Raw genomic sequence first — 15,874 nt, 5'->3', positions numbered from 1 at the left:
CATCAGACCCACATTGCTATTTGGGATCTGGGATCCCTTCCATTCCAAAAAGGACTAAAAAGGAATTCAGATCCAGAGTTCTGGACCATCATCATCACAATCCAATCCCTCGACAAGTGCCAAACAAAATGGAGTTTGGGTTATTTTTGGCAACGAAACGAAATTACGACACCCTCCGACGACTGCGAAAACACAACTCTCTCTCCACCGATTTGTCTCTTTTTTATGTCTATATATTTTTCGGGTATGTATTATGTTTACCGTTATGTACCAAGTGTTTTCAATGGTTTGGGTTTTGAGTTGGGTTGCCATGGCAGTTGAATTTCAAACCCTATTTTGGGTTTCAAAGTTGCTTCCGATTGGATAAATGCGGGAGTATGGGTAATTACAAATAATGCTGTTCTGGAAAACGGAGGGCTTTGCAGATGGAGGAGTACGGGTGGGTGTCTCGAACACATCTGCCCGAAACACCCCCAGGACTTTAAAAAGAGAATAAAACAAGGAGAGGCCTGAATAAATGGATGGCTAAATGCTGGAAGGAGGTAGGGGATTGGGATTGTCTATCCAGCCGAAGGAGTATCTTGTAGATACTCTTACGCCACCGCAAAGTTCCTTCGAAGAACACGCTTTCACACCCTGGTTTTAGAAAGCCAAACAGGAAGCCAAGAAACACGCAAAAAGTTGCCAAGAACACGCAAAGTCATCACTCCAGTATTAGAAATGGGATCCAATTAAAGCTGGAGATTATTCATTAAAGTGAGTTAAGGCTAAAGACATGTTTTCAAAAATAAAAAACAAAATCTATGTATTTTTCAGATGGTTTTTAATATTTTTATAAATATTTCTCTGTAAAAATGCTTCCCCGAACTTGAAACTCCCTATTTTAAAATCACACAACAACCTGGCAACCCTTTTTTTGCCCTTCGGCAACCCAGCATTGCCATTAATTATGCAAATTAAACTTGATGCGTGTCGCCGAAGAATTATGAGCTCAGCTTTTGCCCCAGGCTTCCAGACTCTCTCCTCCTCTCTTCGCTCTTTCACCTCCATTCTTCCTCTTTTAAACACATGCCATACGTCTTCCTCTTCCTTTTATTATTTTTTTTTTTCGTCATGCATTGGTCATTAAAATTAGGTCAGAGCCGAATGGAACACAAAGGCGAAATCCTTGAGAATTCTAAAGCGGCGATGACAACAAAAACAACAAACTAGTTCAGTTCTGCTTTGTTCTCCGTATTCTTCCCCATCTTCGGGTTCCTTCGATCCTTTTAGCTAGAACAACAAACAACCCATATACGATCTTATTACGCAATGGCTGCCGATCTGCCTACCTGACTGACTTAATTATTATATCAGAACCCTCTTTTATTCCCTTCTTCCTGGCAGGTCAAAAATGAACGGAAAAAATGGAAACTGCGCAGTTTGACTTGAAAAATAAGTGGAATTGGACCTTGACTTTGCACCACAGTTCCTCAAATAATAGAACCCAGTTTCAAGATCCTGAGAGTCCTATAAGAAATCCTCATCTGGTTCCGAAAAATCCCCTCTTCCTCCCCCTTTTTATTCACTTTCCATTCCACACGTGCCCTTGTTTTGCCGTTTCTACCGCTTCTTCTCATTCGCTTTTCGCATTCTTTTTTTTTTGCAACACGCGCAGCGGGAATTTTTATATAAGAAAGGGAGTCAGAAAAGAGGGAAGGAGGCGAAGAGAGGGAGAGGACAATACATAAAAGCTGGCGAGGATAAAAAAGGCTCTACGTTTGAAAGTTTCATTCAGATTTGGCAGTGAAATACATAAATACCCTTCCCTATGGTAATTAAGGATATTTTAATTATTTTTAAAGTATTTCTTTTTTGAAATCTACAATTAAATTAAAAAAAAATCGATGTGCATACCAAAATTCTGTACCCATTTTAAACATTAAAAAAATACATACAAAAGTTTTTGAAACTTTCAAAATTCAAAAATTCCGAAACCAAAAATTCACAATTTTAAAACTTTCAAAATTTTAGTCCGCTTCGAAAATTCCGAAACCAAAAATTAACCATTTTAAAACATTCTTTACAATTTTTTTTTCAAAACTCCTTAAATTCTTTATTGAAATTCGAATATATCCCCCAATAAAAGGGTACTTCCAATTCGAAACTCCCTGCTTTTCACATTCTTTCTCTTCCCTAATTTTGTCTCTGCTGTTGTTTGTGTGTTTTTTAATGCCTCTTTTATTACCGGCATTCGCATGCATTGTGTTTGTATTTTTGTGAGTGTGAGTATGTGTGTGCCAGCATATTGGGGATTATGTACAATCGTATAAATAAAATAAAAATCGCAATCGCAATCGTAGAGTGCGACAGAGAGGGCTAGTTCCGCCAAAGAGAGACGGCAAACATTTCCACTTCCACTGGAATTAAGAGATTAGCCAAGGAAAGCAAAAGTGCGCTGCGAATGCGAATTCCCGCGACTCGACAACCCTATTTTCATTTTGTTTACTTTGCCGGTTTTTTGCACAAACACCAATGCACTCGCCGTCATACTTGGAGGACAGAGCGAACCTGTTCGACGTTCGTATTGGAATTGCAGTCGAACGTGTTGGAGGGGAAAGACCGGCTTCGAACCAGCTTCGAGTCTCATCGAACCGCAACGAAAGTGAATTTTTGCGAATTATCGAGAGGTTGGAAATTAAACATTTGTATTATTAGGGCTAAAACAAAATAAAGTAGAATTGAAACAAGATAAAATTAATATTTTATTTTATTCCAATAAAAAAAACTATTCAATTTAAAAGTATCAGATTACTTTTAATTGAAAAATGGGTTTCTTTGATTTTGATTCTTTTTAACAAATAACTAATTTAAAACAATTTTCTTTTTACGAAGGACTGATTTGTTTCATTACCATCAGGAGGAAAATGGAGGAAAATGGGAGTTGGAAAAACAGAGGGTTTCCTTTCCCAATGAAAAACTGTTTTAATAGAAAGATCATCAAATTAGTTTTTTTAATCAAATTCTTCGAAAATACGGGATAATTAAATTCGAATTAATGATAATGATAAGACAGTTGGGTTTTGTGTATGGATTCAAGTAAACTTGGACTTATTTCATTAAATTTTTCCTTTTGAATTATTAAAAAAATTATACGTTTTATTAAGGCATCCCCTCTATTTTCCCAACCCCCATTTTCCTCCATTTTCCCCCACTATTTTCCCTTTTAGCGCCAAAATCTGTTGAATTTTCCGCCGAATGAAAAGCGAGCGGTTGGCGGTGGTGGTGGAAAGTGAAAACCAGCCAACCACCACCCACCAACCCCCAAAAAAAGCAACGAAGAAGAAGTGCGGAAAAGTGGAGGGAAACTCCAACTTCGCTGCCAATGATAAAGCAGCGACGTCGGCAGAGCAGTCGCTCCTCTGCCGCCGCCGACGTCGACGCGCGATGTTCGAACGAAGCGCACGAACCAGACGAAAAACAGTTCGAATTTCGCTTTCGATCTGGTTGGTTGTGTTTTTTGTCTTCTCTCTGCGTGCGCCGTTCGTAGATGGGAAAAACGGAAAACAGAAACATAAAAACTTTTGAAACCGAAAAAAAGGAAGCTCCAATTTTGAATTAATCCTGAACAGAAATCCAATCGGAAATTTTACATCCAAGTCTCGCGATTTTTCCTTCTCGCCTCTTCCTTTCTGTTTTGCCGGCAAAAACAAAAAGCGGCAAAGGAGAGGCAACAAAAACAAATGCAGAAAGCAGCGAAGCAAAATGTGAAAAAATTGCCGAACATGGCGCCGCGTGTGTGAACGAGAGAACGAACGTGTGAGAGAGATCGAGACAGAGCGAAGATAAACAATAGAAACAAAAACAATTTTTGATACTTAACGTTCTATACAACAACAATAAAATCAGCTCAGGTACAACAACAAAAATCAAGAAAAAAAAAACAGACTGCATAAACGGGAATTTTTCGAAATATTTTTGATACACACAGAAAAGAGGTGTACGATTTTAAAAGCAATAAAAAAACAAGCAATTACCAAGTTAAAAAATAAAACCATCTTGAAAAAGCCCACTCGGAAAATCAAGCAATTTAAAAAACAATCTAAAAAGTTTCCCTGACTAAAACAAGCAAAAAATAAGCATTTACTATATAAAAACTACAAATAAATTCCAAAAAATAAATTCTTAACCGAATAATACTAAAACTCCGAAATAATACAGACTTTTGTCTGCTAATCGCCAATTTTTTATACAAAATTTACAAAAAGTCCGCTGAAATCCCCAAAAATAATTTCGAACATCCTCAGATAAGTTCGCAAACTCACTGGAAATACCCAAAAATAATTCTGAAATCGTTTCAAAAATAAAACACTGGAAGCATTCAATAAATACAAAACAGCAGGCATTTATAGACCGCAAATCACAGCATAATTCCCGAATAAAAAAACAAAACAAGCAATATTTTCAAATATATATAATTGTGGGCAAAATGCTGATCCGAAATAGAGATTGAGGATTTTTCGAGGATAGAAAGCAGGCTATATATTTTAACCACAAAGAAGTGCATAACTAGGAGAGCTACGAAAAAAATATAAATTTATGGCTCCGCGTCGCAACAGCAACATTAGCAGCAGCGGCAACAACACCCAGCAGCAGCAGCAGCAACACCAGCAACAGTTGCAACAGCAACACCAGACGCAGCAGCAGCAACTGCTGCAGTTTTACGCAGAGAACGCGAATTCTTCAGGCGTTCTAATGGCGCCCATGCAGGGAAACGGAGGCGGCGGCGTCGGCGGGGGCGTGGTTCGCTGCTGTTTGCCCAGCGGAGATTGCCGGAAAATGGACTCTTTGATCCACCTAAATGAACTTTCGCTGGCCGACTGCATACGGGTACTGTGCAACAATGAAAACTGCACTGCCGGTCAGTATATGCACCGTGAATGCTTCGAGTTGTGGGAGTCGGGCGTTTTGCAGACCCTCAAGGCCAATGGAAGAGCTCGATCCTGGTCGGAAAGGCAGCGTCTGCAGCATTTGTGGACCAAAAAGGGCTACGAACTGGTCCACAAGGCCTGCAGTTGCAAGTGCGGAAGGGGACAACTGCGCAAGGATCTCGAGTGGGTGGCCCCCACCAATCAGGGTGTTATTTACCTCAATGGCTCGGGAAATCGCGGCTCCAATCTGAATGGAAATCTCAGCGAGGACGATGACAAGAAGAAGGCCAAGAAGAAGCGGAATCGCAATGGCAACGGCAACTCCAAGGCGCCCTTGAGCCAGAATAATGGCAACAGCTACGGCGGACTGACGCCCAATCCAAATGTGGGTGTTATAGGGTCGGGTTTGCCCCACAATAATGGTAATAATACTAATGCCGGTAACAATGGATCCTCTGATCTGCTGCAACCCAGTGTGGTGGCCACTTTGAGCAATATCCTGAATCCGAACAATGTCCTCGGCTTGGATTTGAGGGCCAGAGCGGGCAGCTTGTCCTCCAGTGGAGCTGGCAGTGGTTCCACCTCGCCATCGGCCTCGCAATCCAGCGGCGAGATATCCGTGTCGCCGGTGCAACAATTGCTGCAACAGCAGCAGCAACAATCGCTGCTGATGCAGCCGCTGGGTCCCGCCTTTGGCAGCAATCTTCTGCAGAATGGCTTGGGTTTGTCCAAGAACCTCCTAATGGCTCCCCAGCAGCAACAGAGCAATTTGCCTGCCCTGGCCAATATTAGCAACTTTAAACCGCTGGCTAGTTATGAGCAGCAGCAACTTGTGCAGCAGCAGAAGAACAAGGAGGTCGAACTTTATTCCGAGCGAGTGCGGTAAGTTGAAAAATATTTAACCAAGATAGGTTGTAAAAATAGAAGGAAATTAGATAGAAGGAATATATAAAAAATAGTTGTAAGCGGAAAACGCGAATTCTTCAGGCGTTTCACCGACTATTTTATTCAGACGTTTTCTAAAAATTGGTATTAAAATAATGAAATTCATTTAAATTATTTTTTGTCACAACCAAGAATTTTTATTCAGCGAAATAATAATAATTTGTATTCTTTAAACTCAGAACGTTAGCTAAATTTTGTTTAACAAAGCAAAACCCGAGGAAGGTTAAAATAAGTGTATGGCGAAATTTCCCAACATGTGGTTTGGGGCACATCAGCAATTTCAATATTTATTCACAAAACTTTTATCAATTACACTTAACGACAAGGCCAGCCAAGGGGCAAAAAGTTGTTTAAATTAGTTCTGCAGCTGCCATTTCCATTTTAGTTCATGAAAGTTTAGGCATTTATAATTCAATAGAAGGGTTATGTAAATAAAGTTCAAGAACATTTAAATGGCCTATGTTTTTTGTAAGTGTAATATTAAATTTTTACCCATAGAAGAACGTCGCTTACTTCTCCATTTCCTTTAGCTATTTCTTTGCTGAAAAATTATTTTGCCACGAAATTTTATCAACAAAAATTCCAATTCTCGATATCAGATTGATATTCTTAGTTCCTTTATCGTGTTGCACAGTGTTATCAACAATTGACGCGTTTGTTTGCCCGTTTTTCGATCGTTTGCCGGTTCCATAGCCTTACATTATATAACCTTGATGCCGAACAGCTGCAAAATACAGACAATATTTGCAGAAATATTAAATAAAATGCTCTTGTTTATCTGCAAAATTTGCGAATAATTTCTCTTTAAGGAAGTTTACGATTTTTTTGTTCTGGAGATAAAATTTGCATTATATTCCCCTCTCTTTTTGTCGATCTCGCACGAGTTTCACTTTTATCAAAGTCTTTTTTCGCCTTTATTTATCTTTTTTTTGTTTGTTGCTTTGGGTCAAGGCTTCTTTTTATTCTGTAATTCTCTTTTTCTTTTGCTCAGCATTCTTTTTATACATAAATCATAAGAAATAAAAAATTATTGAAATTTATTTGCTGCCATATAGCAACAGACATTTATCGTATGGTATGTTTTCCACATGTGTTCTTTTATTTATTTTATGCCCAATTTTAATATTTCCGTTTCCAACAGTAACAAGAAAAATATTATTTATTTCAAAGCGATCAAAAAACAAAAATCTAACGAAAGAGCCAAGAGAAACAGAAAGAGAAAAACACGAAAAAAAATTGGATCGCTCTTTGTTATATTTTGTTATTGTTGTTTTGAACGCGATCTTCAGGTTTTTTAGAATCTCAACCCCTCGCCCTCTGCCTTTCTCTTTCACTCGCTAGATGGCCCTCTCTTTCTAAGCTGAGAACTTTGTTTTGCCTTCTATGGCATAATTCCATTCATTCTTCTGGGTTTCGCTCTCTATCTTTCTCTTCGTTTTCTGTTTTTGCCCACTTTTCAAGGCCACGATATTTGCTTGGTTTTATTTGGTGTGTTTTTAATACTCTTTCAGAGGGTAGCAATATTTTTTAAAGATATTTAAACATTTTTTAAGGTCCTTTTTCGAATCAAGGTATCTTTCTATGTATTTTATATATCTTTCGAAAATGTCAAAATATCTTTGAAGTTTTATTCTTTACGTTACGTTGTTGTAAGGGTATATAAATTTCATTTTTGATAATTCCCCCTTGGTTTTTAATATTTTTGAATTCTATTTTTCCCTTTATTCCTTCTATGCCTGCATTTATTCCTCCTGCATTCTTTTCCATTTTCGCTTATCAGCACTTTTTTTGTGATGATTCGCGTTTAATTCAAAAATAAACGTCCATAAAATTGTTTATCGCCTTTCGTTTTTTTTTTTACTTTTTATTTCCATTTTTCATTTCTTGTTTTGTTTGTATTTACTGGCGTTTATTTTTAGCGCCACACGCGGCCCATTTTTATTTTATTTAATTTTTGCTCAGTACTTTTGATTGTTATTGTTGTTGTTGCCGACGATAAACAAACTTTGCTGATTCAAAAGGTGAGCACAGGAAAAAAAAATAAGAAAGTCGAAAAAAAAGTTCTTGCCTTTCCCTTTAAATTTGCCGTCTCTGTTTAATGAATGAATGTGTTTGGCTCTCCCTCTCTCTTGCTTACGCTCTTTTAACTTGTTTTGTCTGCCGGCATATTTGTATTTTTTGTATTTGGCGTCCAATGTCAAGGTTAAGACACATTTTATGTATTCATTTTCGGTGGGTGGATGAGGCGGAAGTCTGTTTGTTTTCGTGCCTTTTCCAGTTTCCCAACTTTTTTGCAGAAAAGCTCTTCCTGTTCACCTCTCTCGTTCTCTCTCTCTCTTTCTATCGCTGTCTGCAAATAATTTTCCGATTCGTAGGCCCAAAACTCTCACGTGGGCGCTAGCATCCCACCCACTTATTATTTGTATTTTTCACCCCATCTCCAAAATAATGGCGCAATACTTTCCCGAACATTCGACAAAATATCAGAGCGCACAACTGCAAATAAATTGCGAAAGGCACGCCGAGAATAGAAAAACTACAACAAATTGCAACTACAAGCCATAAAAACAAAGTAGCAACAAAGTCAGCGTCTTGAATTTGCATACCGAAAGCAACGGGGGTCTAAAGGGTGTGACTAGTGGGCGATCTAAAATGTAACGGGTAAATACTGGGTATACGGGGGGATAGTGGCTCTTAAAATATTATTTTAGATTTAATAGGGTGGATAAATTTAATGTTTTTATTCTATAAGAACCATAAAACAAGTTTTTCAGCCCTCATATCGTGTTTATAATACGATATGATACTAATCACTATACTATCTTGGATGGGTTAATAGCCATAACCGAATTTTTCTTATTGGTTCTTCTTTATTAAGTTATAATACACATTTCGGACAAGTTTCATATTCCCAGAACTATAGTATCAGAACTTGAGGTATTCCCCCAGTCGACACCCGAAACACTTGCTTCATATTTGTTGTTCAGATCGTCAGACAATATGCAAATCCCCCTGCCATTCCGAGTGCGGTGATATGGTGTGAAAAACAAAACTAAAACGAAAATTAACAACTTTCGCACGACTTTTGTTGTTGTAACTATACAGTCATAGTAAAGTGAGATAGCTAGAGACCGGAAGATTTAAAAAGGGTGAAAGAGAGGTAGAGATATTCCATATCGGTGCATAGTTTATCTTTGAGACCCGCAGCGGTCTGTATTCAGTAGTAAATATGATTGAATTATAGTCGTGAGGCGGCATCGGCATAGCGAAAATTTCATTTAAATTCTGTTTTTGTTTTTCTCGTTAGTTTTTCCTCAACCCCCCGAACGTTTTTCCTAACCCCCCAACGGCTCTGTGCTAATTGAGCACGTTCCAAAAACTGTCGTCTAGACTTGAAGCATAAATTTCTGCACTGTAAAATTTTTAATAACGCGGAACCCCATTACACCATCAGTATCGATGACGTTTGTTGTTTGTTTCTGTCGATGGAAGACGGCAGCTTAGCGTATTGGAATAGGTTCTGTCCGATTTCTGTTTATATATTTCAGCATACTTTGTGTGAGGTTAGGTTTCACTTTTCGCTGGGCGTTGATAAATAAACAAAAGACAAACGTAGACGGGGGCAGCCGAGCATGAAATGAAATGGTGCGACTTGGATCTCGATGGTTATATGCATACGGTATGCAGAGAAAAAAAATTAAGTTGTTTGGGGATCAGAAAAAAAGCTTTTAAAACATTATTATAATGATATATAATATGATGTAAAATTTCATAATTTTAAAAATATTTGGTATACAATTTTTATCTATTATTCAGAATTAAAGACTAGTATTTTCTTTTTCTTAATGTGTAGTTTATGTGTTTTACATGTAGGGACCATAAAAGACCTTCGAGGGGCTGGGGAAACTGAGCAATTAACGACCTTTTTTTTTGGGGGGCAGTCAAATTGAGGAAACATTAAAAACAGCGCCACATTCAGACACTTTTTGTTCTTTCAAAGCTTTTGTTACGGACACGCTGGGTAGTTCCATCACAACGGGTGACCACTGTGGCGGCAGACTCCCCCACAAAATTTGTAACCGCAACCAAATCTGCAAAACCATTTGCAAATTAAAGCGCATAACGATGTGTGGGCAGAAAGAGAAATGTTGGAGAAATGGATGAAACCCAGGGAAAAGGAGCGGCTCCAGAAGGGAGTCGAGGGAATCGGGAGGGGAACGGGAACTACACTCACCTTTTGTTGAATATCAAATCAAGTATGCATTGCTTACTCGTTTTCCACTTGGTCCTCCGCCCTCACAACCGCAAAAGCTATTAATGAAATCTTTGCCAAAACGACACGCACACTGAAACTTAAATAAACATATGCAAAAGGGGGTAACGAGTACAGTGGTTGCTGCAAGTTATGACACATGTCTCGGGATTTGTTAAAAAGAATTTTCATAGTTTACATTAAAAAAACTTCTTCTAAAATTTCTAAAAATTTAATTTAATTTTAACCATTTAATAAATACGTATAGGTATTTAAACCAAACCCCAGACACTGGAAAATTTGCATATCTAACCACTGTATCTGGTGCATTGCAGCAGTCCACACACCCACACATTCTATGGGCGCCTATCGAACGGCGCATGACTCTACGGCGGAAAGTTCCCTCGACGTCATTATTGTCGTATTTTCATTGCCAACAGACAATGCCAGGGCAACTCCATCTCCATCTCCGCCTCTTCCTTTTTCCCTTGGAACCTCCTCCTGTATTTACCACCCACATCCGTATCCACGTCCATCTATATGTGTAGACACATGTGTGTGCGGCTCCATCCGCAGGCTTTTTGCCAACTTTAAAGGCTTCGTTGGCTCAGCAGTTTCCGTACCTCTCCGCTTCGTTCCATCTCACTCTCTTATGCAGAACTTAAATCTACACGGAAAGATATTTTTTTTAAAAATGTTGATTAATTGTTATGAAAGTTATAGATTTTATGTATTTTGTCTTTCTTTTAATGAAATTAATTTTAAGAAGCTGTTACTATTTTAGTATATTGTGAAAAAATAGTTATTTTGCTAGGATCTCAGGATCATAAGTGTTTTCTGCAGTGCACTGCTTCCCTTTTTCCCCACTGCTTGCTGCACTGCTTCCCCATTTTAGCCAGCATGATGTCGTCTGCCGGTTCATAAGCCAAGCTTTTCGGAGTGTGTGTGAGTGTTTATCTGTCTGCCTTCCGTCTGTCTGTGTGTGTGTGTGCTTTTAGGCTTTTGTGTTGTGCCATTCAGCCAAATGAGAAAGAGAACTCCCCCCTCTTCGCCACCCCTTTTTAACCCCCTCTTTTTCACTGCAGGCTGAAATTGCAATCAATATTGTTGTTGTTGTCGAGCAGCTGCCAGACACAAAAATAAAACGCAACGTGCAAAAAAAAAGAAAGAAAAAAATTGCAAAAAAAAGAAGTGGAAACAGTAAAAACGAGCCTGGCGAAATGAAAGAGCAAGGATGAAAGGTATGGATGGTATGGAGTGGGCGGAGGGGCGTGGATGAACAAGTTGAAAAGCGAAAAGTAAAACAGAAAACAGAACAGGAACGGAACACAAAACATGAAATGTTTGTGCAAATGAAACAAAACTGTTGTCCTGCTTCTCGTCCTCATCCTTCTTCCCTCTCACTCCCTCGCTTATCAGTCGGTCTCTTTCGGACCCAGCTGGAGTTCTGATTGGAACTCTCCCGCTGCAGTTGGGATCCTATAGGAGTGCACTGAAAGTAAAATACATGGGGTAATAAATTCCATAAATATTTTAAGGCTTTCAAAATATTTTACAAAGGATTATTTTTATTATCTTAATAAAACCTTGAACAATTGAAAAATTTTATCATATTTATAATATGAATATTATATTAAATTGCTAAATATTGTAGTATTCGGTTAATATTTCATTTTAATTAAGATTTACATAAGAATCTATTCAATATACATCAGAGTACGAAAATTTCCAACTATTGGAGGAAGAATCCTTAAATTCTTTATCCTTTTCTCACAGTGCTGGTTATGCATTTGGACTGCTGCTGCATTGCATGTGTATATTTGTGTGGGAATGTTTGTTTTGTTTCCTATTTGATATCCATTAAAACGATTCCACATTCAGCGTCTGTCTGCTGCCCCTGACCCTGTCCCTGAATAAACTCCCTACTTTCTCCCACTTCCCCTTTCTCCGATTCTCCACTTGCCCCCCTTTATTTTTGCCATTCAATCTGATTGCGAATGCATTCAGGCTTTTGTGGGCGTGGTGCTGCCCCCTGAACTGTATGGAGATTTTGTGTTGCATTTGCAATTTGTGTCGCTTGCAGTTCGTTTTCCTCCCATTTTTTTTTTTTTACCTCTGCCACTCGGGTTTTCCATGTTTATTTGTTTATTAGTTGCAATTTTCATTTGGTGAGGGGAAGGGTAAGCTAGATAAAGTGGGGAACGTGGTGGGGGGAGAAATTGAAAATTGACAGTCTGGCAGTTTTTGCAACATTTTAACCCTTGCCATTTTACCAATTTTCCTCATTCAACTTTTGACACCTACTCAATCACAGAGTCTCCTCTGGCTTAGCCATGAAAAATCCTCAATCACTCTCTCCTATACTTTGGCCCTCCCCCATTTTCCCTCACCCTTTGAAAAAAGCCAGACAAGAGCAACAAATGAAGCTTAAATTTTAATCGTCACTCTGACGATAATGTTGATGATTCTCCTCCGCACTCTTCATCTTTTTTTCACGCTTTTCTCCGTCTTCGTCTCGGTTTTGGGGTTCTGCTTCCTCTTCTGCAGTTTCCTTTTCTTCATCTGTGTGCTCCATGCATCCTGTCAAAGGACAACGAGCGGAGAGAACGTTTCGACGCCGTTCAAAGTCATTTGGTTTTATGATTATTAGCTTGTTTAGTTCTCTTTCTACCATTTGCCATACCCTGTAGTTGGGGTCAAAATAAGGTATAAACAACATGGTTTTCTTGTTCAAAAAAATGCAATAACTTTTTAAATTAGTTGGTTAAAAACTTCATATTTAGCAGGATGTTGTTTAGGGTTATAATACACCAGTCCTCCGAGTTTCCCAACAGTTAAATAATATTTAATAAAATATCTTAAGATATTGTTGATATACAGGATATCTTTCAGTCTTTACTAATTTTTCAAAAATATTTTTTCTAGTAGCTGAAGCTGGTATTTTTTTGTGGGTGCGTCGCTTGAAGGCAAACATATTCTTTATGCTTATATAATATCTATTTAGTTGCACTCAGGCAAGTGCTTACCCCGCCCATTTAGTTTGCCCGTTTGTAGCTTGTTTGTTTGTTTGTTGGCTGTCAGTGTCCCCATTCTCGGTCTCTTTCTTGTGCACTATGGCTATCTCTATCTCTATCCTGCGACACGACTGATTGCGCTTGTTGTGCGATAACCGTTGCCATTTGTATCTTTTCCATCTTTTGGCCATAACAATTTGACGCTCCATGACTTTGGATAGGGACAATATGCCACAGGCGAGCGATTGAATGAGATGGGGCTACCGAAAACGAAAGAGATGGAGTGCTGCTGTTTGTTTCGTGTTAACAACAATTGCGTTTTGTTTAATTGAATAAGTGCCTGGGCGGTCCGGCAAATGTCAATGGCTCTCAGCGAACGAAAATAAATATAAAATTCGAGGCTTGAGGCGTTGATTTGCGGATTTTCTGCAGTCTTTCGAACTGCAAAAAAAAGGGGGAAAATAAAATAAAGCGAATTAAAGATGGGGAGACTCAAAGGTCCCGACTTTAGCAGCATGACGAGGACATAAAACGCATTAAAGTCTCTGTTTTTTTTTATTTTTTGGTTCTCCCCCCATTTTTGGGTGCATGCAACCGAACCAGCGGCAACATCATTTGCCCCGTTTTGGGCAATAAAAGCAAATTATTTTTACGATCAAACCGCCGCAAATAAATAAATGCATTTTTGTAGGTTTGCTGCTCCCCCTTTTTTGGCTTTTTCCCTCTTTTATTTTACTTATTTTTTTTATTATTCCAGAGGCGACGACACCAAATGCATTTTTATGCGTTCGCCTCGGGGCGTGACAGATCATTAGCAGAGGGCTAAAAAATTCGCTAAATAAAAAACTAAAGGAAATGGGGAGAAGAAAAGAAAGAAAAGGAAGCACACCAAATTTCTTAATCGCATGAGAGGGAATGGGAAAAAGTGTGGAAAGGAATTAAGCTAATTGCAGGATAATCAGGCGAAATTCATTTCCTGTGGCCCAGAAAAAAGTGAAGAATCGTGGGGAAAAATGTGGAAGGAATACATAAAGATATTTAAAAGCTTTTGAACATTAATAATGTTTGGTGCTCCAGTTAAAGGTTCAGTTTTCAAGCTAACATTTCTCAAAAAAAATTACTTTTTATTTGGTTAAATATTAGGGAATATCTGTTTAATTAAGATCATAAAAATATTAAATAAGAAGTTAAGAAGACCATATAAAATCGCTTTCAATTTTTCTGGATCTATCTGCCTCCCACAATTAAGTTCAGATCCCCGAACCCAATCGAGGGATCCACTCCCACAGAGTCGCAAAAAACAAAACTTTCTCACGCCATTATTTCTATGTTCAATATTGTGTACACACTCCGCTGGCGAGCAACCCAATCACCGATATTTGTAATTAACAATAACACACAGAGTGTGCAACTCTTTGGGGCAACGATCGCTGCCTTTTGATATCCGATGATCGAAGCGAATAAAATCGGAAGGGGAATGGCTTCATTTCATTGCATTGTGTGTGCCATGGCGGCAATTGCTGAAAGGCTCGTTGCACATGCGAAAAATGCAACGTATCTGTATCTACTATATCTATTGCAGCATGCCACATCGATCGGCAGCAACATCATCATCATTATTATCAGCCAAGACGAGTTTATTGAACTTGGGCAGGCGGCGCCAGCGGCAATTAAAATTAAATGTTAAATGTGGCTAACTACTAAACTACAACTACAGTGTGTCCAACCTTAAACGGACAAAACGTTGTCGCTGATTCAATTAAAGCAAAAAACTAATCAACAAAAATTGGGCTCGAAAATGAAAGAGAGCAAACTGAAGAAAAAAGAAAGAAACACATGTGTGTTAAGCCAAGTCATTTTTTCTTTCTTTCTGCCTGCCTTAAAAAGTTAACTTTCACTTTCGAGTGCAACTCCTTTTCTCCCTTCTTCTTCTTCTCCACCTGATGACAGCCCCCCAGCAAAATGATAATAAAAATGCAACATTTATTGAGAGGAGGCAGGGGGTTTCGTTTTATCGATGATATGGCCGTTGCCTCGATCAACTTTACTTTCGTTTCGTTTTATTAAAAATGTGAGTGCAATAAAAAAAGACTGCATTTGCCTGAGATTTAAATCAATAAAAATACATAAATTGAAAATGGTCAAAAGCGAAAGAAAGTGACACTCATACCCCAAAAAAAATGCCTTTAAATAAATATTTACAGTTCTCGCCTTCGATTTCTGGCTTTTTTCTCTGTCCTCGTTCCTGTTTCCTCGCTGACCTGGAAAATCGAAAACCCTGAATACTTTATAATAAAAGTGTTGCTGTCGATGCCTTTGTAATTGCTTTGACTGATAATACTGCAGCTTTTTTTTCTTAATTCCTCTTCTTTTACTCGTAATTTTCATGTTGATGTACGAGTTTCTTCTCGTTCGTGCTGAAATTGATTGCAATACTCTTCAAAAGGGTGGTATTGAAAAGTCGTGAACTTGCCAAAAGAATGACTTAAAATATTTTCAATTTTTAAATAATTTCTACATGATCCTTGATGGTTTAAGGTGAAATAATTATTTTATTTTTCAAGTTATCTTTACGAAGTTTTATACAATGCATTTTCAACGCAAAATACAATAAAATCCTCGGTTTCATATTAAATTCTTGAAAAAAAAAAACTTCTAAAAGAGTATCCCATTTTCCAGAGCCCCATCTTAACCCCTATTCTTTATCATCTTCACTTTCTTTTGTTGTGTCTGTATTCAACCTTCTTCGCCTG

General features: G+C 38.2%; 1 protein-coding gene across 2 annotated transcripts in view; it reads left to right on the top strand.

Annotated features, from left to right (window-relative positions):
• Positions 1-3,474: 3,474 nt before the first annotated feature.
• heca (hdc homolog, cell cycle regulator) overlaps positions 3,475-15,874 on the top strand; it is an 87,910-nt gene continuing 75,510 nt past the window's right edge. For both annotated transcript variants that reach the window (XM_070217024.1, XM_044395538.2), the window contains exon 1: positions 3,475-5,792. In XM_070217024.1, the coding sequence (XP_070073125.1) occupies positions 4,579-5,792 (1,214 nt within the window). In that variant the 5' untranslated portion in view covers positions 3,475-4,578. The remainder of the gene's footprint in view (positions 5,793-15,874) is intronic.

The sequence above is a fragment of the Drosophila takahashii genome, chromosome 3R, assembly GCF_030179915.1.
Source record: "Drosophila takahashii strain IR98-3 E-12201 chromosome 3R, DtakHiC1v2, whole genome shotgun sequence".
NCBI classification, from domain to species: domain Eukaryota; kingdom Metazoa; phylum Arthropoda; class Insecta; order Diptera; family Drosophilidae; genus Drosophila; species Drosophila takahashii.
Note: the sequence above shows the minus strand (reverse complement) of the source record. Positions and strands in the feature narration are given on the sequence as shown.